Below are 24,539 nucleotides of genomic sequence, written 5' to 3' on the forward strand. Positions count from 1 at the left end.
GGATGAGTATTAAAAATGCACGTGTCTGGGGTACTGAGAGCCAGGCTAGTCTGAGTTCCTTCAATCCAAAACAATAAAAAGTATTACAAAGGGGCTGATATGGGAATGAGGAGACTCAATCGGACAGAATATTTTTTACCAATGGGATGTACCAATCCCTTCTGTACATGTGAGCCTGTCTTAGCCAGCAGGGTTTTGTGCTCCCAGGGCAGAAGAAACTCCGGTGAAGTCAATGTAAATACACGATAAAGCTTCAGCATCACATGATGGGTGTGGGTCAGGAGCTTTCGGAGGGCAAGGTGGTGCCGGTCCAGCTGTGGCAGAGAGGTTCATCACCCTACAGGAGCTGAGGGCTTGGCCTCAGGTGTGCGTTCAGCTTCCTGCATTTCTTACAGGGCTTTTAACCTGAGGATTTACAAGTGTCAACTAATTGCATCCACATTAGCTGCAGCCAAATATTAAAACAGCCCTTGAATGTCATTTCAAACGAGCTGTTCTCAGACTAGGTCTCATGCAAATTCGGCAGGACAGGATAGATGTGCCAAAATTATATTGGGATAAGGTTTGAAAACAAAGTTCAAAATGAGCATGAGCTGAAACATGAGGAGGGCAGGATAGTTTAGGGTTAATGAACTGCTGAAGACAAAGTATAGAAACTATTCTAGAAGGAGGGATGAAAAACACCTCTCTTTTCCTCTTGCAAAGTGCTGCAACACTAATGCTCCAGCACCCCCATCTTGCTTCCCTGTTTCTGGCCGTCACTCTTTCCCTACACCAAATACTTTTTTGCATTTCTTGCTGCTCAGCAGACTGGATTCTACAAGCCCAACAGCCTGATGTGAAACAGGACCAGAGCCAGGATTGATGAGTTCAGGTGATGGCAGTGGTTCCTAACATCTGGGAAGCTTCAGAGCCAGCAGCATCCTTCACCTGAGGGAGAGGCAGAGCAGAGGGTGGTGACCAGCCAAAACCCAGCCACAGCTTTTGTTAAGTTTATTTATTTTGATGTTTGTTTTACCCTTTCTCTCTTCATCTCTTGACAACTGCAGCCTGATTCCTCTCACATCTCGAAGTAGTTCTCTTTCCAGCAGAAAGCAGCATGTGCAGATCACCTGCCACCCAAGGGGAAAAACACATCACGGCCTCACTGTGCCTGCTAGAGCACTTCTCCCCCTTCCCACCCCTCACTCCTAATGCAGTTCGAGTTGGAAACATGGGTATATTTTTACAGCCCTTTCCCCACCTCCCCCAAAGTCAGGTGCTGCCTGAAATAGGCCAGCTAATTTGGAGGGAGACTTTCAATTGCCTGAATAATGAAGGTGCTGAAAACTAAACTTCATTGGCAGGAATTTTAGTCCCAAATTCCTAGGTCAGTGCTAAAAAATAACTGAGTGCTGAAGACTTAGGCCCCATGGGGTGCTTCATTTCAGAGTTCCCTGAAGGTTTCAAGGTTGAGATGGGTGCTGCTTCTGCCTTCCAAGGAGCACAGTGTGAGTGGAGGAAAGCCCACTGCTTTCAGATGGGCTCCTGTGGGAAAATACTTTGTCCGTGAGACAGCTTCAATGGGATTTTATAGCTTGAACTTAGATGACTTCTCCCTCCCTATCAGCAAAAAGGACTTGCCCAGCGCTGGGCAAATCCTCCAGGGAGGGTGGAAATGAGACACTTCGTGTCTAGGAGTGGCATTTAAACAATCTGTGAAGTAGCATCGCTGCTGTATTCGCTGCAGATCACCGCAGAGCCAGCGTTCTCTGTGTGCATGGCTCTGCTCTATCTGCTTCTGCCACCTTCCAGCCTGTGCTAGTCAGTGACCTGGCAATGCCAGAGCCACCCGCGGCAGGCTGGTACAGTCCTTGTCCCACGAGTTCCTGCTGCAGGGAAGCCCAGGGCTGTCACCTGATGTTCCTGTGACATACTTTGGTTTGGAGAGCTAGAGTGGCTCTGCAGATCCTAGGAGGATGGAGGAGTTCACTTAAAAAGTAAAAATAAATGTAAAAATTAAATAATTAAAAATTAAAATAAGGGGGGGAAGAAAGGTAAGAATAGTTACCAAATTTGAATACGAATGAAAATAATAAAAACTTAAATGAAAAGTAAGTAGGAAAAATATTTTAAAAGTAAAGAGAAATTAAAAAATAATAGTGCACAATATTAGTAAACAAAAGAAAAATGTAACTAATTAAAAGAAATTAAAATTATAGAAGTAATAACCAGAAAAATACAAAATAATAGAAATATAAAATAATAAAATAAAAGAAATAAAATAAGACTAGTTTAACAATGCTATAAAAACTAGACAAGTCCAACGCTTGGTTTGTTGATGCGCTGAAAAACGGACCGAGCCCTGGGGCAACTCTGGTGCCAACCACCCTCCTGCAGGGAGAAGGGCTGGATCGAACGCCCCCCGAGACACCGCGGCGGGGCAGGCCTGTGGGGCCTGTGGGGCCAGATCCGCGCTGTTTCCCGCAGCCACCCCCGCTCCCCTCTGCCAGCGGTGCGCCTGTCCCTTTAAATCCCGGCGGCCGGGCAGGGAATCCCTCTCGCAGCGCGTCATCCGCGGCAAGGAAACCCGCGCTCGCGTCGTGCGACGCAAATGACCATTTTTGGCAACGTGCGACAGCGGACGGCACCAAGCGGGGCGGGGGGAGGCGGGGCCTGCCGGGAACTGGGCGCCGCGCTGCCCCCGCCGCTGCGCCCGCCCCGCCCGAGCCGCCCGGACCGCGGGCCCGGGAGGGGCGGGCGCAGCGGGGCGGGCGGCGCGGCGGGCGCGGCGGAGGCGGGCGCCATCCCCCCGCGGCCGGCCCGCCTCCCCCGCCGCGGCGGCAGGTGGGAGGCTCCGCGCTGCCAAGGTGGGGCCGGTGCGCCGCGGGTTTGACGTGTGCGAGTGCACATGGTGCGGCGGCGGCGGCGGGCGGATAATAAGCGAGCGCGGCCGGGGCGATGCCATTGCTCTGAGTCACCGCGGGCGCGCGGAGCTCCCGCTCGCAGCGCCGCCGAGCCGCGGGGCGCAAGACCCGGCTGAGTCACCCCGCGCCGGGAAAAGGGGCGGCCGGTGTGTGGTGGTGGTGGTGGTGGAGGAGGAGGAGGAGGAGGAGGTTGGGGGGGCGGAGGAGAACCGCTCCGCCTGCAGCCCCCGGGCCCGGAGCCGCTCCGCCGGCGGGGCGAGTTTCGCCGGGCAGCGCGGAGAGAGGACATCGGCAAAGCGCCCGCTTGCGCGCACGGCTCTGCTCCCGCCGCGCCGCCGAGTCCTGCCGTCCCGTCCCGTCCCGCAGGCGCTCGGCTGCCAGCTGAGCCACTTTTATCATCATTGTTATTATTTTTATTTTTGTTGTCTCTTTATTTTAAATTTTTTTTCTTTTTTTTTTTTTTTCCACCTTTTCCCCCCACTTTCTTCCTCGTCTCCAAAGCGGTTTTTATTATTTTTTTCCCTCTCCGCGGCGAGCGTTGGGAGGCGAAAGGCAACAGCCGAAGAGGTCGGGAGGGAGAAGGGGGCGGGGAGACGACGAGGGAGCGGCGGGTGTCGGTGTGGGAAGGCGGGGACGCGGCTCCCCCGGCCCGACCTCGGACCATGTACCAGGACTACCCCGGGAACTTCGACACCTCCTCCAGAGGCAGCAGCGGCTCCCCGGGACACCCCGAGACCTACTCGAGCGGCGCAGCACAGCAGGTAGGGCCGGGCGCTGCCCCTTCTCCCCGGTCCCTCCGGGGGCTGCTCCGAGCGCTCCCGGGACGGGAGTTCACCGCCACGCCCGGGGAGCGGCCGGCGCTTCCTCCGCGGTGGAGGCACGGGCGCCCGGCGGAGAGGCGCCGGCCGCAGGGGCGCAGGCGGTGCCGGGGCGCGGGGCTGCCCGCAGCCGCCGCTCCGTCCCGCCGCCCTTAGCGGGGTGCCGCCGTTTTCCCTCCCGCCCCGGAGCGGGTGCCGCGACGCGTCCGGAGGGACGCTGAGCGGAGTTCCCCGCCTGTCGGGCCGGGGGAGTTGTGGGAGGCACGGCCTGCCCCGAGCGGGGACGTGCGGTGAGGGAGCGCCCGGCGGGCAGTCTCCGCTGGCCCGGCCCCAGGTGGAGCGGGGTCGCCGGGTGTCGTTGCCGAGCCCTCGCCTGTAGCCCGGGCACCCGCCGCAGCGCCGGGCCGGGATCCGCTCGGCAATCAAAGGGCTACTACGGGCGACTTTTCTGCGAGGTCGGTAACGCGAATATAGGGGCGCACCGAACTCTTCCTCCTTCCTGCTTTTGTTCTCATTGGGAGTTTCTCGCTGTCCACGTTCATCGCGCCTGCCCGGATGGTGCCCGGGGCTCGCCCGCACCACTTCGGGCGGCTTCGCTGGGACTTTGGGAGGTGCCGCCCGAGTTATTCACGGAGCTGTTGCAGCCGCCGTGGGACACGGCAGGATGGCTGGAAGTAGGCTCTGGGTCTTTCCAGCGCCTGCGGTTGTCTGCCCGCTTCTCCCCCGTTAAACTTTGTCTCCGAGGCGCTGACACTCTCTTTGCCACGGGACCCACGCTGGCACCCCGCGGCCGGCGGCGTGCCGCTGTGCTCAGCCCTCTGGCCGCCCGCTCCTTGGTTCCGCCGGCCGCTCTCCGGCCGGCCGTGGCTTTTTCCGAGCGGGAGTTCCCTGGGGCTCGCCGGAGCGTTCCCCGCGCTCCCCGGCCCTGCTCCCCACTCAAGCCCCACTACCGGGCGGCGCTTCGAGAATGGGGAATATTTCCTGTGGAAGCGGCGTGAATTCACGGACTTGAAAGCCCAGTCTTGTGGTTTGGGTTTTTTCCCTTTCATTTTCCTAAGAAAATACCTCGAAATGACTTATATGCCTAGATCGACTAAATCTACCACTTCTGGGGAAGGCATTACACAATCGGGGCAGTTATACAAACCTGGGTTATTTCATAACTTGTTTACATCAGCTGGCCCAGCCTCACTCTTTTTTGCCTTTTCAGATTTGGGCTTCTCACCCCCCCCCCCCCCCCCCTTTTTCTCACAATATTATTTCTTGTGTGGCTTGTATGAGCGAACTGGCAGTGTGAGCGCAGTGTAGCCTTCGCATCAGGGAGTCATAGGATAATTAAAAGAGAAAAAATAAAAAAAGGAAAAAAGTCCAGTCTTAAACTCTGCCAGCCGTACCAGCCCGTGACATTCCTCACATTAAAGAAGTTTTACCAGAAATGACTCGCTGCCGCTCCCCGCCTGCTCCAAACGCATCTCGCTGGTGCCCTCTGCGGGCTGCGGACTGGGGTTTCCAGGGATTCTAGCTCAGCTAAAGCTTATTCCCTGGTTTACAGTAAACGCTAGGACAGGGTTGGGGAGCGGGAAAGGGGGCTGAGAAGCTGGAAACGCCCGGCAAACTGCAAATTCTCACTCTCCCTTTCCTGCCGTGATTTAACAGCTGCTCTGGATTCAAGCACTTGCTGCAGGAGGTGGAGAAACTCCGTCAACCGCTTCACATTTGAGCTGTCACAGTCCGAGCAATAAGTGGGTTTTCCCCTTTTTCTGGGGCTTCACGTCTTCCCCAGGCAGCTGGCGTGCGTGCTGTCTGATACGGGGACCAGAGCCCAGTTTCTAGGGTTACTATCTGAAACAGGGCTTTGAGCAGGACGTTGGCTTAGCGAGAACATAAATGTTTTCTTTAAAAATCCGGGAGATTTCTCAAGGCCTTGTGCTCTGTCTTTCCCTTGATCCTTACAGATGTTGTAGATTAGGATCAAATGTAAGCGTTGCCTTTACCCTAGCAGTTGGGCTGTTCTGCTGATTCTGGTCTATGGAGATCTGCAGTTTTATCACTACAGAAAATATGCATTGCTGAAATTTTTTCTTTATTGTGTTCTTTTTTTTCTTTTCCCAAAAGCAAGAAAAGATGCATCAGTCACATGTTTAAATGGAAACTGTGTCTCTGAGCCAAAACTTTGATGGTTTTTAATTATTTTTTCCCATACAGCACAGCACTGGAACATTTTTCTTTTAAGTTGCATGTCATGCTATTTTCCTAATCACTGACTTGCCATGTGGTAAACATAGACTTTAATTGGAAGAGTTTGTGTACTCTTTCAGAGTGGACAAGTTTCCCCTGAGATATTATAGCATTGTGTCCAGTTTTCCTTTGAGAAGATGCTCAACATAGAGCCATCAAGGGTCTTGTATTTATTGTAAGATCTATCACATACATGCTATATTTGATAACTAAGTCATGTTGAAGATGCTCTAGGATTTTTCGTTGCTTTGTTGTTGGGTTTGATTTTTCTTTTCCCAGCCATGATACCCATTTCTTGACTGGTTTCTAGTGCTGCTCAGCACTTAGTTACAGATGTCAGTGAAGGTCCAGAGTGGACCAAAGAACATATCGGGGTGCTCTATAGAAATTTTAAGGTGGAGAAAGGAAACACAAAGCCAAAGCTTGAAATGTCCCCGTGCTGTCTGTGCTGCTAAGTTGTGAGCTGCTAACGTAGTCTGTCCCTGCTTGTGGCAGGACTCACTGGAGCCTCCCCTGACTGTGCATCTGAGAAGGCTCTCATCCAACCCCATATTTTTAAGGCAGAGCAGAGACTGACCTCAGTTCTTGGCACACTTAATAACAGGACTCTTTCTGTTTGCTGTTTAGTTGTTGGGGTTTTTTAATGATACCTTCATCTGTGTTTGCTTGGGTCAGGAGGAGAGCGGTGGGTTTGTGGCTGAGCGCGTGCTGCGCGTGTAGCCCTGCAATCTGCCTATCGCCTCATCTTTCTGTAGTGTACTGAATTCCTTGTAGAGAGGAAGAACTGAGACCTGGCAGAGAGCTGCTTCCAGGAGCCTCTCATGGGTCAGGAGAGGAGAGCTGTGCATGTCCTGGGAGAGAAGGCAGGATGGGGTCTGGAAAGAGAAGAGGGTGAGGGCAGGCAGTGCTGTCAGGCTGGCAGGGGCATTGAAGCTCTCTGAGAGGAGGAGGGATGAGGAGAGCAAAGATGGGGCTGCTGTTTGGGGAAGTTCTGGCACTTCTGTGTGAGGAGGCTGGTGCTCAAAGGGGCTGTGCCGGGGAGGTGACAGGGAATTCAGGGCATGCCACTGCAACCAGCAGCATCCCAGTGGTCGGAGTTGATGGCCACTGGGCAGAATGTGGGGCCCAGCAGCATTTTGGCATGGCAGAGCTGATCCAGTGCAGTGTCCTAGCAGGGAAAGCAAGGTGTGTGTGGAAAGCCTGATCAGTCAGGAAGCAATGCTTGTTAGACTGAGCACACTGTGTCTGAAGACTCCACCTGCCACAGCAGTGTGTCACTTAATTAGTTATCAGGAAAAATACTGCCTTTGGAAAGTACAGAATACAGGTTTGGGGGATTTTTTTTTTTATTATTTCTAAGATATTTTGAGTTATTAGAAGGGAAGCTGGTGACAGAGATGGGGCATGGCACAGAGAGGAACTGGTCTCTTCCCCCCAGGTCTGCAAGCAAGCATTGTGGAGCTGCAGAGGGATGTGGCTGAACTGAGCAGCTCCCCTTTGCTGTCCAAGAGACCTCTACTAGTGTTACAGAAGGGTCTTAGGTTGAATACAGGCGTGGTTGGAAATTGAGTACTTGCTTAGTCAATATTTGGAGCCTGATTTTTGTGTCAGATGATTGTATGTGGTTGATTTGGTGCTGGATCTGACTCTCACAACCTCTATTGGGAATTTTTAGTGTGTTGTTGGGTGTTGGAGGCAAAGGTTAGCTCTGGAATGCCAGTGGTGTCTCCATGGCAAAGCACCAGAAGCTCTCTGGATGTTTTGTAGTCATAGCTTTCTAGTGTCCCTGCAAGGAAGACAGGACATTTCTTCTCTTTTTTTTTGGATATGAAAGGGAGGGTGGCACAGATAGGTAATGGTCGTAGTAGAAGTCACTTGCGGATCTGGAAGTAGGGCTCACATCCCTTGAGTTGAGCTTGTGGTTCAACTGGTCTCATACTTCCTCCCCTCTGTGAGGTTAAGGTCCTCTTGTGTTCTGCTTATGGAGGCACCAACGCATCCTCTTCTGTGCCATGTGGTCACAGCCTACACCAAGCAGAGCAAAGGAGGGGATTTGCACCCATAAATTCTGATGCAGTGTTGACAGTTTGTGGCTCGGAGCCGCTTTAACTAATTGGGGGAGGCGACATGGACTCTGAAATGTGGGATGAGATGAGGCTGTGTTGGACTCAAGCTCCAAGTGAATCTCTGAGGTGCTGTTGGGGGTTTTGCTAAGGTCTTAGTACCAGTGTCATCCTCTCTGTGTAATTTCCCCGCCTGCTTAACTTGACTCACTCCTTCCTTCTCTCATGCTTTCTTGCTACATTTTGAGCTGTTCAGAGGTGTAAGTCAGCAGCTGTCAGTATTCAGACTGGCTCTCCTGGTCTTCAGGTGTTGGCAGCTCGATAATGCTGGCCTGAAGTGCTGTAGCTATCAGCATGTGAAATACTATTTGCAGTAGCCTTGGTTTAACAAAGCTCTTAAGGTGCTTGACTAGGCACACCCTGAAAAGGAAATCTGTGTTGGTGTCCCTTATCTGGGACGCTTACCTGAGCTGAGGTCAGGCTGATGCAAGGGCTCTTGCTTCTCTGGGAAGCTAGGTTGTTGACCCAAGAATGTGCATTTTTCATGGAGTCATTTCGGGGCTTACAAACTAGTGGTGCTGACAGCTGTGGGTCCTACAAGCCCTGTCCCTTGCTCAGTGATTGCTGGAGCAAGGCCTGTCTGTGAGCTAATTCCAGTCTAACCATTGAAAGCCTCCTGAAGGAGCTCAGCATAGACAAAAACATTCTTTCTCTCCTGCTTCCCCCTCCGGGGACAAGCGATTGTTTTCCTTGCAATTTAGTGCCAGCGTATTATCCAGATGGATTTACCTCTGTCTGAAAGAAGGTGTACATGTATTTTGGAGGCGATCATTACCTGCTGCCTTGGTTTTACTGCTGACTTGTTTTGTCTAGACAGTGCAGAGAGCTGCAGGGAACTTGTCCGATCTGAATCCTAAGACCTACTTTTATAGGCTGCTATTAAAATACATATCCTCGCACGTAACCATCTCAGGGTTGGGTTTCTCAGTGAGCACAGAGCTACTGAAGGAGAAGCAGGCTGCTGTTCTTGCCATACCAAGCCCTACGTGGACCAAGCCCAAATTTCAGGGCAATCCTTTGGTGAAAGGAGGCTTTGCTCTGCTTGGTAATGGCATTTCAGAACTGAAGGTTCTCTTCCTTTTCTTTGGGCTTGAAGAGAAGTGTTTCTCTAGAAACTCCTTAATTCCCCTTTTGCTCCATGCCGGAAGGAGTGGTGGGCACTGGCAGGAGGTGGCAGCAGTGGGGATGGTGCCTGGGAGGGGAGGCTGGGTTAGGGTATGTTGGGGAGCTGTGTGGGGGAAGAGGAAAGGGGTGGGGAGAGGGCAGGGCTGCTCTGGAGGGGAAGTGCCTGAGCCCAGTGCCTTCCTCAGGGGCTGTGGCAGGCAGGGGCAGCTTAGGATGCTGCAGAGGCACCAGCTACTGGTGTTCTTGCTTTAGGTGCCGCTTTGATCCTCACTGGTGCCGCTCCTGAGGGCCTAGCTGGTTTTGGAGTAACCACTTATGTTCTGCTCTCATTGACAGTTTCTTCTCTGCTCTCTGTCCCTCTTCTCCTCTGTGTTTCCTCCTAGAAATTTCGAGTAGATATGCCAGGATCAGGCAGTGCTTTTATCCCTACGATCAACGCCATCACAACCAGCCAAGACCTGCAGTGGATGGTCCAGCCCACCGTCATCACCTCCATGTCAAGCCCTTACTCCCGTTCGCACCCCTACAGCCACCCGCTGCCCCCGCTGTCCTCAGTGGCCGGACACACAGCTCTCCAGCGTCCTGGTGTCATCAAAACCATCGGGACCACAGTGGGACGGAGACGGAGAGATGAGCAGGTAACTGCAGTGGGGAGAGCAGCTGGGAGTGCCTTGAAAACAGACACACAGGGATTTTCCCCCCCACCCCCTCATGAGATCTCCCAGCACCACAGGGGGAACACTGAGGTCCACCCCTGGTGCTGTTCACATGCTGGGGCTTCTTAGGGTGGCGTAGGGCGTGTAAGCTGAAGGATGACTTTTATTGCTGCCTCCTCATCATATGGTGAGATTTACCCAGTCTTCATCCAACACTTTGCACCACCAGCCCGCATTGCGGCTTGGTTTCAAAAGCAGGTGAAACTCTGAAGTTGAGCCCTGGGTTTCAGTTTGAGTGTCTCTGCCACTCCAGGCAGAAAGAAACCTCCAAGAAAGCAGAGTGGCTTTCATGTATGCCCTTTACAAATCTGACACCAAATTACATCAGCTAGTGTTTTCTGTCAGCTCTGTAGTTACTAGCACTGTGCCAGTCTCCATTTGTGATACCCCTAGTACCAGCCAGTAGCATGCAGGGTGGAACAGCTTCTCTAGAGCACCTTCACTCTAGTATGAAAAGCCTTCTGGAGGACTGGGGTCTAAATCCACCTTCCCACTATAAACCTGTAATTCCTTGATCTTTTTGCAGCAGTTTGTTGGGGATCCCGTAAGAGATTTTTCTGCTCCCACCCTAGAGGTTTGCCCTGTGCTCAACCTCCTAATGGGATTATCAAGCTGGGACCCTGGATCTGGTGGACTAGGTGCAGGCGTCTTATCTTCTGAACTGTTGTTCCCCTCTTAGTAAGAATCAGCTTTCTCCAGGGCTGTCTGGTGAACAGCTATTCACAGTGCTAGGCTGATTTCTCTTTTCAAAAAAAAAAATAGATCTGACTAAACTTGATCTCCCCAAGTTGTTCCCAAGCAGCATTTGTGTGGGTCGCTGCAGAGCAGTGCAGTGAGACACACTGCGCACCCTCCAGACACGAGTGCATGCTGTTGCGTGAGGTCTGTTTCTAATAAGACTCACCAGCCCTACTTTTACTTCTGCGTCATCTGTTTTGATTCACAGTCCAATTATTTTATGTGGAGTTGCTGTCTGGTTTAGGCCCAAGAGGTTGAAGACAGAGCTTAGCAGTACCTCTGCGTGGGGAGCTGGTATGGCTGCAGTGAGGACCCATTTTTGGGAGGAAGGATGGAGTAGCCGTGGTGGTTCGAGTATGTGCCAGCCTTTTCCACCAGCTGGAGCTACTTCCCTGTTCCCTGCATGCAGGGCTGTTGTCCAAAGGCAAAGAAAGTCTCACAGAGCTGGAGGAATAATTAGCAACAACTAATTTGTTTGACAAATGCTGCCTCTGTGTTCACAAATTGGCCGTGAAGAGATCACCATATTCTCTGCTTTATTTGTTGTTCAAAGTTATTTGCTGAAGGATGCCTGCCAAGCAATTCCTGGCCTGTGGCTTGTTTGCAAGCCATTCATTGTGGGTCATTCAAAGCCAAGTCCTTTTGATTAAGACACGTGCTAAGGCAGTACCCGGGCTCTCCACTGTGGCCCTTTGGCTCAGGTTTCCAGGCTTTGAACACCACATCGGAGTGCCTTTTTGGAAAACCTTGTGTAAGGCTTTATGAAAAGAGCCTGTTTTGATGAACGTTCCTGACAGTGAATGCACGTATTGGGCTTGGACAAGCTACGAATAACGCATACAGCAGGGGCACAAAGAGTGCCAAATCCAACCACTTTCAAACAAATCCAGCAACCAGTGATGGAATATTCCTTTTTAGACCTGGTAAAATGTTAAGAACATCCAGATTGGGGGCTTCTGCCCTGCCTGTGCAATTTTTACAAAGCAGTCTTTGAAACAGATAATTTTTAAATATTACTGAAGGTCTTTGGAGCAGAAATTTTACTCCAAACATATTTCAATGAGATGTGTGCTTCCAAAGCATGAAAAGGCTCTTGAAAACTCTACACAGGGGCTCCAAGTCAGCATAGATTCTGTGTGCAGGCTCAGTGCTTTGCCATACTGTAGATACTTGGGTGCAAATACATTTTTACCCTGCGCTCCTGTGGGGTGGGAAGTGAGTGGGCAGAGCTGTAGCAGGGAGAGCAGTGACTGCAGGGGCTACTTACTGGGGGAAATGTGCTTCCCAGCAGAATTGGAGGTACACCCCCACCCTAGGATGGACATTGTGAGCTGCTGATGGAAAAAGCTTTTGGGCCTAAATTCTGTGTCCTGCAGTTCTAGAATTGCTTGTGTTGCTCAGTGAGCATCTAGGGGCTCGTGTTACATGCAGGTGAAATCACAGGCACAGATCAGATCCTGAAAAAAGCAGAAATGAGTGAGCTGAATGCCCAGAGGCTGAAGTAAACTTACTGAAACTGCAAACATCAAAATTAAGGAGATAGAGCAAGCCAAAACAAACTAAGCTGAGGTTGGAGTAAAACTAGCACTAAAAAGAAAAGATAGTAAAACTGTGAAAGTCTCATTTGTGACATTGACAGACCATGCAGATATTAAAACTGAAGCTTCTCGAAGACGTGTTTCTTACCATTCTGTGCTGGCACTCTGTGAGATCTGACATGTGCTTTGCCAGGTGTCAGGGTTTTGCTTTTGTTTACAGTCACCAGGCCAGAGTCCCTGCAGCACACACGGGCTGGGTGAGGCTGAAATGTAGGGCACAAGGCTGGAGTGAAGGGCTGAGCATGTGCCCTGGATCCCCCGTGCTGCTCTGCCTGCACGGCTCCCACTGGATCCCCTCCCTGGGCTGTCTGCACGGCTCCCGCACGCTGGGTGCCGCAGTGGAGGCCTCTCTGCCCTGCTGTACTGGCTCCTTGGCTTTGGCCATGGCACAAACCTATCTCCTGCTGCTGGGGTTGTAAAACCTTGTCTCAAACCCCAAAAGCTAGGCATAGCTTTGACCAGGTCTTGCAAGCTCCTGCTCACTTCCTCTGGTTTCGCAAGAGTGTAGCTGGATGGGTTTCTATGGAATTGGTCCTGATTTACATCAGTGAGGATGTCAGCTGGCCTCAGGAAGCCCTTGCTATCACTGGAGCCTTGCCTGCTGATGCAAGAAGCAGTGTGTTATCTCGCTGAGTGCTCAAAAATCTGAGGTCAGATTTTTGGGTGGTATAAATCATTGTTGCTTCACGGACTTGATGGGAGCTCTGCTGATTTCCCTGTTTCCCCCTATACACCATCCTGACCTTCAAGAGAACAACTATTTTTGTGTGGGAAGCAGCAGATATTTTCTTTCAAGAAAGAGGCGCTTACAACATTGTGCTCTGGTTTTGCTTAACGTACCACCCAAGTTGTGAAACAATCAGAGCATCTTTTATCTGTTTGGCCTTGGTGCAGATTCACTGTCCTCTTACACAATCTTCTCCTTGTGCCCTGTTCCTTCTCCTCTCCCTTCTACTAAGACCTGGTGCAGGCAGAGATACTGTGTGCTTTCATCTTCTGCTGGCATCAGTGATGAGGGGGAGTGCTCAGCATCCTGCTGGATCAGGCTTTTTTCCTTTGCATTGTGGTTAAATCCTCACAAACTTAAAGGAATGCCTTGCTCAGATCTGATTGGATTTTCTTGGCACTTGCCCACAGCTGTCGCCTGAGGAAGAAGAGAAGCGAAGGATCCGGAGAGAGAGGAACAAGCTGGCAGCTGCTAAGTGTCGTAACAGGCGTCGAGAGCTAACAGAGAAACTCCAGGCGGTACGTGCCCTGCATACATTTCTCCTTCCTTGTCGCCCACCCTTTCAACCGGCTTCAAGGGCATTGCTCTTCCTCCACCAGCACGTTCGAGGAAGATGCTTCAAACACAGTCTGCCTTCCTCATCCAAGGCTGCCCAAGGGTACTGCTCTTACATCAACAGGAGCTGATGAGGGGGACTTGGACCTCGAGCTTAGGACCCTAACATTCTCTTTGCTGAGTGCCCAAAATGTCCTAGGAGCTCTCTTCCCTTCTCGCCTCTCAACTAGCACAAGTCTCCCTTACTCTGGTCACCTTTCATAAGTGGAAATAAAGACACTGTCTGCCTCAAAGGCAGGTTTTAAGGGCAAAAACACTGAAGAGGTAGGATCATCTGAAAGCCATAGAAAACAAGGCAGATGCTATGTGTACCTATCAGAGCTATACCCTTTAGGCTTACTCCTCCTTTGGAGGTGGGGTAGTAACTAACTTCCTTCAAAAAGGAAGCACCACAGAGATGTGTGCACCACAGAGATGTGTGCTGTACAAGTAATAATTAGTAAAGCTGGAGAAGGTAGAGCTGAGAATAAGAACCAAGGGGTAGGTAAGGCACTGGTTGAAGAGAAGACAAGATTGGGTTGTGTGAAATAAGCTGAAGTTCCAGTGCTCCTGGTCAAGACCCAGCCTGGTTTTATCCAATGATCTTGTTAACAAGCACAGCAGCAGTGAAAGCACAGCTGTGAAATGTGCTGCTGCCTCAAATTAGGAGGAGTTCTCAGTGTAGGGGAGGCAGGACATCCTATAGAAATGTCATGACTAAAGTGATAGAAGTGAGAGGAGTGTGCAAAGTGGGAAGTCCATATCCTGAAGGGCTGAGTGTGAATTTTGTGAAGTTACAAGCTCCTCACATGGGAAGGCACTAAATGCTCCCAGACTGACTGTGATCCGTCTGCGTGATGTGACCATGGGAAAGGTAAACGCATTCATCGTAGGATGCATCAAGGGGTGATCCACTGTTAGTCCTTTGGGCAAGAGTTAGACCAGTGTCAGACCTAATCTGGAATATGCACTACAGAAATAAAATGGAAACAGTTTAGAGACTGCTATACACTACCTCTGTCTAAGTGAAAAGATTATTGCCTAACATAAAAAAACAGTAAGAGGAGATCTGGGTCCTCTGCTAAAGTGTCTGTCAGGCAGAGAGCAAGGGAGAAGACTGAAGTCACAGGCCAAGACAGAGTGGCAAAAACTAGCCATCAGAGAATTAAGGCAAGTTCATGAGATTCTTTATAACCCTTAGATTGGTGATGTTTGGGAATAGCCTACAAATAGAAGCGTGAAACACAAGATGTTTGACTGGCAATGACCTGGTGTCTGCTTGGCTCATGAAGAGTCTGGGGTGTATCTGCCTGTGCCAGATGGGATGTGGACTTGGTGGCCCTATTCCAGGTGAGTAGTTCCAGAGCCTCTGCTATTTTATTTATTCCCCTTTTGTCTGCAGGAAACTGAAGAACTGGAGGAGGAGAAGTCAGTGCTGCAAAAGGAGATTGCTGAGCTCCAGAAGGAGAAGGAGAAGTTGGAGTTTATGCTGGTGGCTCACAGCCCTGTGTGCAAAATCAGCCCTGAGGAACGTCGGAGCCCACCATCTAGCAGCCTCCAGAGCATTCGGACTGGAGCAAGTGGAGCAGTGGTGGTGAAACAGGAGCCTGTGGAGGAAGAGATCCCATCTTCCTCTTTGGTCCTTGACAAAGCCCAGAGGTCTGTCATTAAGCCCATCAGCATTGCTGGAGGTTTTTATGGGGAGGAGGCACTCAACACTCCCATTGTGGTGACCTCAACACCAGCCATCACTCCTGGCTCTTCCAACTTGGTGTTCACCTACCCTAACGTGTTGGATCAGGAGTCTCCTCTCTCCCCTTCTGAGTCCTGCTCCAAAGCTCACCGGAGGAGCAGCAGCAGTGGGGACCAGTCCTCAGATTCCTTGAACTCTCCCACCTTGCTGGCATTGTAATCCCCCTGCAGCCCCCCATTTTGCCAGTGTGTTACATCCCCCACAGCACCATGGGGGGAGCCCCCTCCGTGGGATTAGAGACAGGCACGGGATCGTTCAAGCACAAGGGCAGCAAGAACAAGGATGGGGAAGTGCTACAGCTCCAGGAAGGAGAGTGAGGACCAACGCCAGCTCCCTGGAGGCAGGAAACGGCAAGGGTGGGACTGACACGCCAGGGTTGTTTGGAGAGGGTGATGTCCGCTCTGTAGGGACTGCCTGTGGAAACGTCTTTGTGACCGTAGTGGACTTGGGGAGCGCTCCTGGCCAGGACTGAAGGCGAGCTGCAGACAGTTGCTAGTCGTCCCTTTCCTTTGTGGATTGACTTGATCGGTTGTGCTCTGTGCTTAAATCATTCTGGTTAGTTGATCTTACAACTTCTCTCTTGCGTGCTTGCTCTCTCTCTCTCTCTCTCTCTCTCTTTGCATATAATTTCCAATGTTGTCGATCCCATTACATTTCACTCAGTTGCTCTGAACTCTAAAGTCTAATTAGGAACTTTCTTCTTGGGAATAGCTGTGGGAAGCACATAGGGTTGCCCAGATAGGAGGATGACAGCTGGGAGGACCAGGAGATAGGGGGACCAAGAGGAGCCCAAGAGCTCAGCAGCAAGGGCAGAGCTTGTAGTCTTTAGCCTGAGGCATAGATACAGTAGAAGTCTCACGTGGAAGACTTTCTTTTTAAAAATGTGGATATATTTATCCCCTTGGGCTCCTCTAAAAACCAAGTTAGCATCTCAGGGCCAAAGTAGCATCAGAAAAGCTGCTGGGCTGGCACTTACCAGTCACTGGCAGGATTTTACCCTAGTTTGCTCGATATCAAGTCTGCTGCTTGTTGTTTACTTTTCCTGGGCTGCCTGCTGTCTAGGGAGTAGTACATCTTCCTTCCCATCAGGGGTCCTGACTCAGAGGCTGATCTCTTCCTGTTAGTAAATCTTCCCCTCCCCTTGGCCATATTTGCAAAACATGGTACAAAAAAAAAGAGGTGGCACCACATGCCTATAAATCTAGGATGGAGACTGGCAGCAGCTGAGATGGTGAAATTAGCTGGCTGTACCCTTGCTGATTTCTTTTTTTGTTGTTGGGAAACAAAGCAGCACATATCCACCAGTACAGCACAGGCCACAAGGCCCCAGCTCCTGACCAGGCAGGAATGACATGGATGAAGTGTTGACCTGTTTGAACTAAAAGAGAGCTTCTGACAAGCTCTGGCAAATGACAAATTGACAGCTGAGGAAAATCTATTAGCATTATTTGCACCTTGGTCTTTGGCCTCTGGTTTTCTTCGCATTACAATTGATCTTGTTTTGTTGTGGTTGATTGGCCTGAAGACAATCAAACTAAAGGGCTCTTTCCCTAGTCTTGGGTCCTTCTCTAGCCTGTGGGCTTGACTGCTACTACTAAGTGCTCACAGAGGGCACAAGCTCTCCAGTGCTTATGTTCACTACTGAAAACAGTAATGTATTTCCACTTGGAGCCAAGCTCAGTTCCTGTTGACGTCAAAGCACTGGCAAACCATGACCCTGTGCACACTAGGATTGCCCAGCTTGCCAGCTAAACCACTTAGGAGATAGCTCTTTGGTCCTGCCTGTTGAAGCTGTGGTGGCAGCTATATATTTTGGTGTGAGATTCTTTTACACATACACATACACACACACACACATATATATATATATATATATATATATATAATTTTTGTTTTTTAAATCAACTGAAACTGGGGCATTTCTTGTTCGGGCTGGACCTGGGGAAATGCAACATACAATTATAGGGCTAGTCATATGAGATGCAAAACTGCTGCAGTCCCCACCAACTCCACTGGGAATTAATAGGTTTCAGTCTTGTAGAACTGGAACTTTACTCAGCAGGGCTAGCTTCCCTCAAACTCTGGCCACTGCCCATTCCTTGAATCCTTTCAATGGAACACTATTCTGGCTCTAAAGGTGGACTTTGGCTTTTTTATTATAACTATTATTTTTAACCCAAGTATTTACCAAACCTGACAGAAATATATGAGAGTTCCTTTTGCTTCATAAAGCTGATTGGATTCAGGCTTTTTCTATATTGCTTAAACACTTCCATTTTGATATTGGTGCTAGAGGTTTCAAATGGAGCTCACACAGTAAGTAAAATTAGTAAAAGAGTTGTATTGTCCTTACATGTACATCAAAACTTCCTTTCTAATAAAGTAGATCTTAAATTTGCCATAGTTAGTACAAAGGGTCCACTTTTCCTAGGGTTTTACATAGATGATACCACTTTAGGTAAAACTACAGCTTCTCTGTTTCCATTTTGCCAAATGCTTGTTTGGACCACTCCGGCTACTAAGAATCTAAAACTGTTAAATAAAGCACCTCTGCATGTCATTTCCACACATTTTTGAGGAGAAAAACACTGACAAGTGGTGTGTGAGTTTTAAAATGATGCAGCTACTTTTGTGGCTGGCTGACCAGGATTGCTCTCTCCTGTGAGATCAGGAACATCCACCCCTTGTAGGGGTTTCAGGAAGTCAGGTGGCTCTTCAGATCTAACTGGTGGAACAACAAAAACCTATCTTTGCTTCTGGTCACTGAATCATTGCCAAAAGGAGCTGCAGCTGGTCCTTCTCCACTGCCCTCCTTCCTGCCTGGTCATTAACCTGCTCAGAGACAGAACAAGATGCTTCCTTTTCCTGACCTGTGATACTGATGGGAGCCATGTGAAACTCCTCAAAAAAAGAGGATTATTTTCTACTGTTTGGGAAAAGCCCCAGATACCTTGTGCCTGTCTGTTTTCTCCCTCAAGTCTCTCAAAGAATGTCTGTGTTGGGATTGCTGGTCTCCAGCCTTTTGTGTTTTGTGGATCAGCCTTACTTTTGTTTAGTTTCTGGCAGGCAGGTACAACTTCATTCCCATTTTGGTCTGGTCCTACATTATTCTTTTAATGTTTTCTGGTGTGCTGTTTGGGAACTGATTGTCCTTCCCATGCCCAAACTGTTATTTTCCATGAGTACCTTCCTTGCTGGTTCCTAAATGTAGTGTCTCCATGTTCTGCATGCAGTGGGGATGTGGGAGCTGTTGTAACTAGTGCTGACAGAGTTGTTGAAGTCAAGAGAAAAAGGCCCAGGGAATTTCAGCTGGTATTGGATCAGCCCCCTGGTGACTGGCCCAACAAAGCCTCTCCTAACATCCGAAATTAATCAATGCCAAACTGGGAGGAGTAGTAGCAGCTGCATTGAAGGAAACATTGAGCTTCTAGGTGATGTTTGCCATTCCAGTTTTGCCCTCATTCCTCCTTCTCCTTTCCCAGTTGTGGCATTGCCTTCATATATTCCTTTCTTGTAGGTGTGGAGACTGGGTAAGTCTCAATCCACTTGTGGTGTGATGGGATTTGGGACCAACATGCTGGGGACAGTAGCTCTCTGTTGTGTTTTTATAATTATTATTTAAATGATCTATTTAGTTCATCTGAACCTTTAATTTTGCTGCTTACTGTATGTAGGATCCACCTGGCCTTCACCCTAAATGAAAAGAAAAAAACAAAATGAAAACAAACCTAAGACACCTCCCTTCTCCCTGGTCTCTTATTATTTATTGGCAGACAGCCGTCTTGTGCCTGCTCCAGCAGATCTGCCCGCCATTAATTTAACATCCACCCAAATCACATTCCTGGTGTTTGGTTGTTGCTTTTTTTCATTTTAAAACAGACTTCTGAAATGTAAGAAATCTTATTATCATGACACAATTTCATTTTCATTAGGAAGGCCAAGTCAAACATTTTAAGAGGTGGGGGGAACATTATACATTTATTTCTTATTTATTTATCATGTTTACATCTTTTTTTTTTTTTTTTTTTCTGTTCAAGACTTGGATATAATAAAGAAAGCATTAAAAATACTACAATCTTCTTTTTTTTTAGGCTAATAATTTTTTTGATTCCTTAAATAAAAGAATCTGAGTTTTGTTGTTGTCTGTATAAAATGTAAAAAGAGCTAAGTTTTTAAAGATGCATTATCATTTGTGAACAGTAAGTAGGTGGAGTTCAGGACAAATCTCAGAATACAAGATAATAATAAAATCCAATTCTGTTTTACTTAATTGTTCCCCTCCTATCCTGTATGATTAAAGGGTTATTCCACTTTCTTGTTTGTGGTTACTTGATGTTAAAACCATATTAAAATGTGTAGGAAATAGATATCCAATTGTTTTTGCTCAGTGAGAGGATAAACTGTTGTATATATCTTGATATACTGTGTAGTTCAAAGTAACATCAGTAAGGGATAGTGCATCTTTATTAGAGAGATAAGTAACTAGTGTCACTAAAGTCTGCTTTAAGATCCTCAGATACAGAAGGGGCCTGGTTCTGATTCCACTCACGTGGGACAAATTGAAAGCATCAGTAGCATTTTGCTGCTATGAAGCAGGTGTCAGTAGTGAAATGAAGTCTCAGTGACTAATAGGTGACCATGAGGATTGTTGAAGGTTTGGGGGCACCATTATCTTTTTTTTTCCTTAAAAGTTTTAGATGATGGGTTTTCTTTTTTACTGTCTGTCTGCAGTGAAATAGTTTCTGCCACAGAAGTTCTTAAAGATGACTGCTGAAGTGGGACCTTTCTTTGCTAGTAGTGGTCTTGATGTCGTTCTTGCAGTCCTGGGGAATTTCAGCGCTGAGGCATTCTCTCTGGTGTTGTCTCTTTTCTGTTCTTGTTATTTTACTGAATTACAGGCCTACAGTATTTGCACTAAAACAAAAAGCTTGTTAGAGAAAGCTTGCTGCTACAAAAGAAAGAACGTATTAAAATGGTTTTGCTTTTACGATTCTGAGTAGCATTTTGTAGAATAAAATCAATCTAGACTGAAAAGAAAAAATGACTTTTCTTTTTTCCTCTGCACCTTCTTCCCCCATACTCCTTTCTTTTCATCCAATTTCTCAGTGGTTTGATATTCCCCCCTTCTCTTTTGGTGCTCAGTTGTAATGATTGGCTGTATTGTTGACTATGCTGCTGAGAGTTATGACACTTGTAAATCTCGTTTCAATGACATTGTGGACACTTTTGTATAGCAAGAACTAACTGGAGTTCTCTCTGTTAATTGAAGTCATTAAAAAGCTCCCTTTGCCATGAACAATTAAAAGCTTGCATGTTCCTTCACTGTGAACAAATGGGTTCAGCATTGCCAGGTGCCTGGTTGCAGCACGTTTCAAGCCTTCTTTCACAAGAGCAGCTGCAATCCCGACAGCCGTTACCTGCAACAATGGTAGATGGGGCAGAGGCTAGCAGAGCAGCCCACCTGGGCTAAAAGGCAAATAAAGCACTAATCCTTTCATCTTAGCTTCAAAAAGGAATGGGATAGAAGTAAAAAATGTGTACTGACTTTTTTTGTTGTTTGTTTGTTTTAAATCTCCTCAACCAGAAGGAGTCAAAGCTTCTGCTCTGAAAACTTGGGGTGGGGAGCATGGTTGCTTCACTGGCAGCAAGGAGGAGATTAAGATGGAATTCCCTTGCATGCCTGGGGAAAGCTTTAGCCTCTGGAGTGGAAGGAACTCAAATACATCAGGTTAGGAGTGAGTGGAGGATGTCATATTCAAGTTCAAAATGAAACATCAGTAGGGAGGAGATAGGTGAATCATGGCCTGCCAAGCTGGCACCAGACCAAGGTTCTCCTTACTCATAGACTTCCTTAGGAGTAATGTCTGCTCTGGTTTCCTGCTGGTCCCTGTCCCTTGGGGTTTTTTACCCTCTTCTTCACTTCTTTTTTTTTTTTAACCCCTATGTTCTCACAATCCTATGGGGAAGGAGATGAGAGATGTTGGATCAAGTTATGAGGTGTATGGAAACTATTTGTGAAGTTATAGGGAATGCTGGAGGTATCAGTCACCAGAAGAGGGAATACATGCACATGCCTGTGTGAAATAAGCTCAGCTCTCAGGAATCCATGCTGTAGGAAAGTTGACATGAAATCAGCGTAGGAGGGTTTGAGCTTTAGAACAGGACCCAGCCTTAGGATTCTCTGCAGGGTCAAGGATGACAGAGGGGTAAGGGAGAGCCTATGGGAAGCTTTTTCTGAATGCACTTGTCCTGGTATGGCTAAAGGAAAAAGCAGGTATTCTGGGAGGCGTGGCAACTACAAGCAAATATGCCAAAGGAGCATCATCTCTTAATATCTACCTCCATTGGTCCTCGGCATGGGGGAGTCCCCATTTGATCTCCTACTGCATACAAGCCTTCTCCAGCAGGAGTGCTTCCAGGATTTCCTGCCTCTCCAAGGGCTTTCCCATTACACTGCTGCACAGAGGCCTCCAGCCTTGATTCTGTCAGACCAGCTCCTTTGGCAGCACGTACCTCCTCCGCCCCCTCCCAAAAAAAGACTAACAGGAGGATATACTCTTGCTCCCTAAGCTCCTGTTTGCTGACAGTGCCCTTCAGAAAGGCTTAATGTTGCTTAACTGCAAATGCTGCTTGCGAGGCCAGGCCTCCCACCTGATTTTCTCCCAGCAGTGGCTGGCTGTGACTGCCTTTGATCATCATTAGCTGTGGACCCCAGAATGTCCACAGCATTTACTGTAATTTGGTTTTGAAGGATGAAATTGCACAGCAGAGCAAACTCTTTTCCACCAGTCTTCTAGCTGTGGGAGGCCAAATTCTACCACCTTGACATGGAAATTATGTTTTTCCCAACATCCTCATCTTGGTTTAGATCACTTTACATAGGGAAATTCCCCTCCTTCTGAAACAGGCTCATCCTCCCTCTGCCCTACAATGCCCTAACCCTGTGATGAGAGGGAGTGATCTATATCTTACCACAGGGTAGGCAGAGTTGTACTGCAAGAGAGATCACCCATTCCTTTTGCAGGAAAGGCTGTGAGGGACATCTGCATCAAAAACTGTTCCATCAGGATCAGTATACATCCCAATGATGTCTTTAGTGCATACAAGAATGAAAAGAGGCTCCCTTTTCTCTTTTGCCTTTCCCCTTCCCAGAATGTGAGACTCATCTCTGGAATTCTCCTTGTGGTCATATTTCTTATTGACCGAAGCACTGGGTCGTCTCTCCAAGCAGCGTGTGTGGGTAGCTGGTCTTTTTACACGGAATGGAGACCCCACCTGGAACAGAGCTTTTGTGGCAAGAGAAAGGCGAGAGGAGTTGCCTGAATATATCATGCCAAAGGATCTCAGCTTGTCAGATGAACGTTTTTGGTGATTCTTTATCTTTTTTTCACTTTTAAAATTTTGTCTAGAACTTGCAGGAGCAGCTACAGGAGCACTGCAGAAATTCTGCAGCCAATGGAAAGAATAAGCATGTGTTAAATCTGAAGAAAGCTTAATGGCAAGGAGAGCTGGAGTGGGAGTGTGGGGGAAAGGAGGGCATCCAGAATACTGGTTTGAAGTGATGTTTCCACTGCCATGTGGGAAGGATGTGACAGAGAAAAACAGTGACATGGTTATTGCATCAGATACCCCAAAGTGGAAAAAATGATGCATAAAAAAAAAAAAAAAAAAAAAAAAAAACAACCAAAAACCCCACTATACTATATGGTCCTAGTCTACTGATGTCTCTATGTCCTGAAATTTCATAGCATCATACCAAGTGTTTTCTGCTCAGTCTCACATGGCACTACTGAGGCTCCCATTCAGCAGTGCCTGGCCAGTGTCAGGACAATGAACAGTGCAGATGGATTACCAGATAGGTGGAAGTTGCTGGCACCCTCTTATAGGGCTGCGGTTTAAATAAAAGGTTTTCATGTGTGTTCCAGTGTAGTGAGATCCAGTACACCTCAGGAAGGTATTCCTTGATGAAGACAGGACAAGGCTGGGAGGAGAGGTCAAGACAGGTAGGAATATCTGGCTGTGAGAAAAGAAGGCTAAGGGGAGGATCTTACCAAAGTGTGTCAATACTTGATGAGGGTAGGGAGCAAAGGAGATGCAATCATACTTTTCCCAGTAGTACCAAGTGACAGGATGAGAGGCAATGGTCACAATTTGTAACAGAGGACATGAAAGTAGCTTTTTCACTGTGAAAGGGGTCAAACACTGGCATAGGGTGACCAGGGAAGTTTGTGGAGTCTCCATCCTTGGAGACATTCAAAACTAGACTGGATATGGCTGTCAGCAATCTGCTCTAACTGACCCTGCTTGAGCAAAAGGGTGGGCTGGACACTCCTGTGATGCCTTCCAACCTCAACCATTCTATGTTTCTGCTTTTCATTCCACATAGTCCTGAAGGAACATATTGTGAGCATATTTCTTTGCCCCTCGCAGTGCTATCTCATCTGAACCCCAGTAAATATCAGCCTTTTGATGCTGGCTATGCAAGGTCAAACAGATAAGACTAAGCTGGGAGGAGGCAATCATGGCAGACAAGAATGTAAACTGTTCAGCTTGTTGCAGTGTGAGTCTCAGATTTCCTTTTTAATTTTGCATGCTCCATTCCACAGACTAGTGTGGGGGAAGAGAGGGAGACAGGCCTTACATGGCTGTGATCTAGATCCTGCATCCCACAAAAGACTCTCTGCAAGTCCACAGGCAGTGCCAGGAACTGCTGCCTATTTGCCTTTTGCAGGCTCTCCTACTGTTTTTTCCCTCTCAGACAAAAATAGTTTTTCAAGTTCCCTGGAAAGGTAAATAAGAATCTACAGCTGATGATCCTGGCGAGCTCGTGGGTCAGGCACAATCCATTTACTGAGCAAAGAGTTCCCTCTGGCCCCCCCACCCCATTTCTGTAATCCTGGTTGGGCTCCCAGATTCAGGCAAATTCATCCGTGGCTCCTAATGATGACACACACTCCTGCTAGTGATTACTGATGTGAGCCACCACAGCAGGGGATGCTGAGTTTGGGCAAAGGGAGGAAATAGGTCAGTTCTTTTCCTTTGGGTAGCTCAAGCTATTCAAGCACTGGGTGCTCTAATTCACTAATTCCTGTTTGAGTTGCTTATATCATATTACCGCTCTGAAATGTACTTCATTTAGTTTTGAAACTGTTTGTTTCATGTTAATGAGGGTAGAGCAACAGACAACAGCCTGTGGGCTTTAA

At 48.4% G+C, this 24,539-nt stretch overlaps 1 protein-coding gene across 1 annotated transcript; it reads left to right on the forward strand.

The window, feature by feature from the left end:
* Positions 1-3,009: 3,009 nt before the first annotated feature.
* Positions 3,010-20,641, forward strand: FOSL2 (FOS like 2, AP-1 transcription factor subunit). Its single transcript, XM_053972895.1, has 5 exons — positions 3,010-3,052; positions 3,408-3,667; positions 9,594-9,848; positions 13,400-13,507; positions 14,986-20,641. The coding sequence occupies exons 2-5, from the start codon at positions 3,569-3,571 to the stop codon at positions 15,493-15,495; spliced, it is 972 nt and encodes a 323-aa protein (XP_053828870.1). The 5' UTR covers positions 3,010-3,052; positions 3,408-3,568; the 3' UTR covers positions 15,496-20,641.
* Positions 20,642-24,539: the final 3,898 nt, after the last annotated feature.

Source organism: Vidua macroura, chromosome 3 (genome assembly GCF_024509145.1).
Source record: "Vidua macroura isolate BioBank_ID:100142 chromosome 3, ASM2450914v1, whole genome shotgun sequence".
Lineage (NCBI taxonomy): Eukaryota > Metazoa > Chordata > Aves > Passeriformes > Viduidae > Vidua > Vidua macroura.

What these genes read in the sequence shown, in the direction of transcription:
- FOSL2 (XM_053972895.1), top strand. Translation starts at nt 3,569, where the DNA reads ATGTACCAGGACTACCCCGGGAACTTCGACACCTCCTCCAGAGGCAGC. An exon ending in CGAGCGGCGCAGCACAGCAG is followed by an intron (nt 3,668 to 9,593) that starts GTAGGGCCGGGC and finishes GTTTCCTCCTAG; the next exon opens with AAATTTCGAGTAGATATGCC. An exon ending in GGAGACGGAGAGATGAGCAG is followed by an intron (nt 9,849 to 13,399) that starts GTAACTGCAGTG and finishes ACTTGCCCACAG; the next exon opens with CTGTCGCCTGAGGAAGAAGA.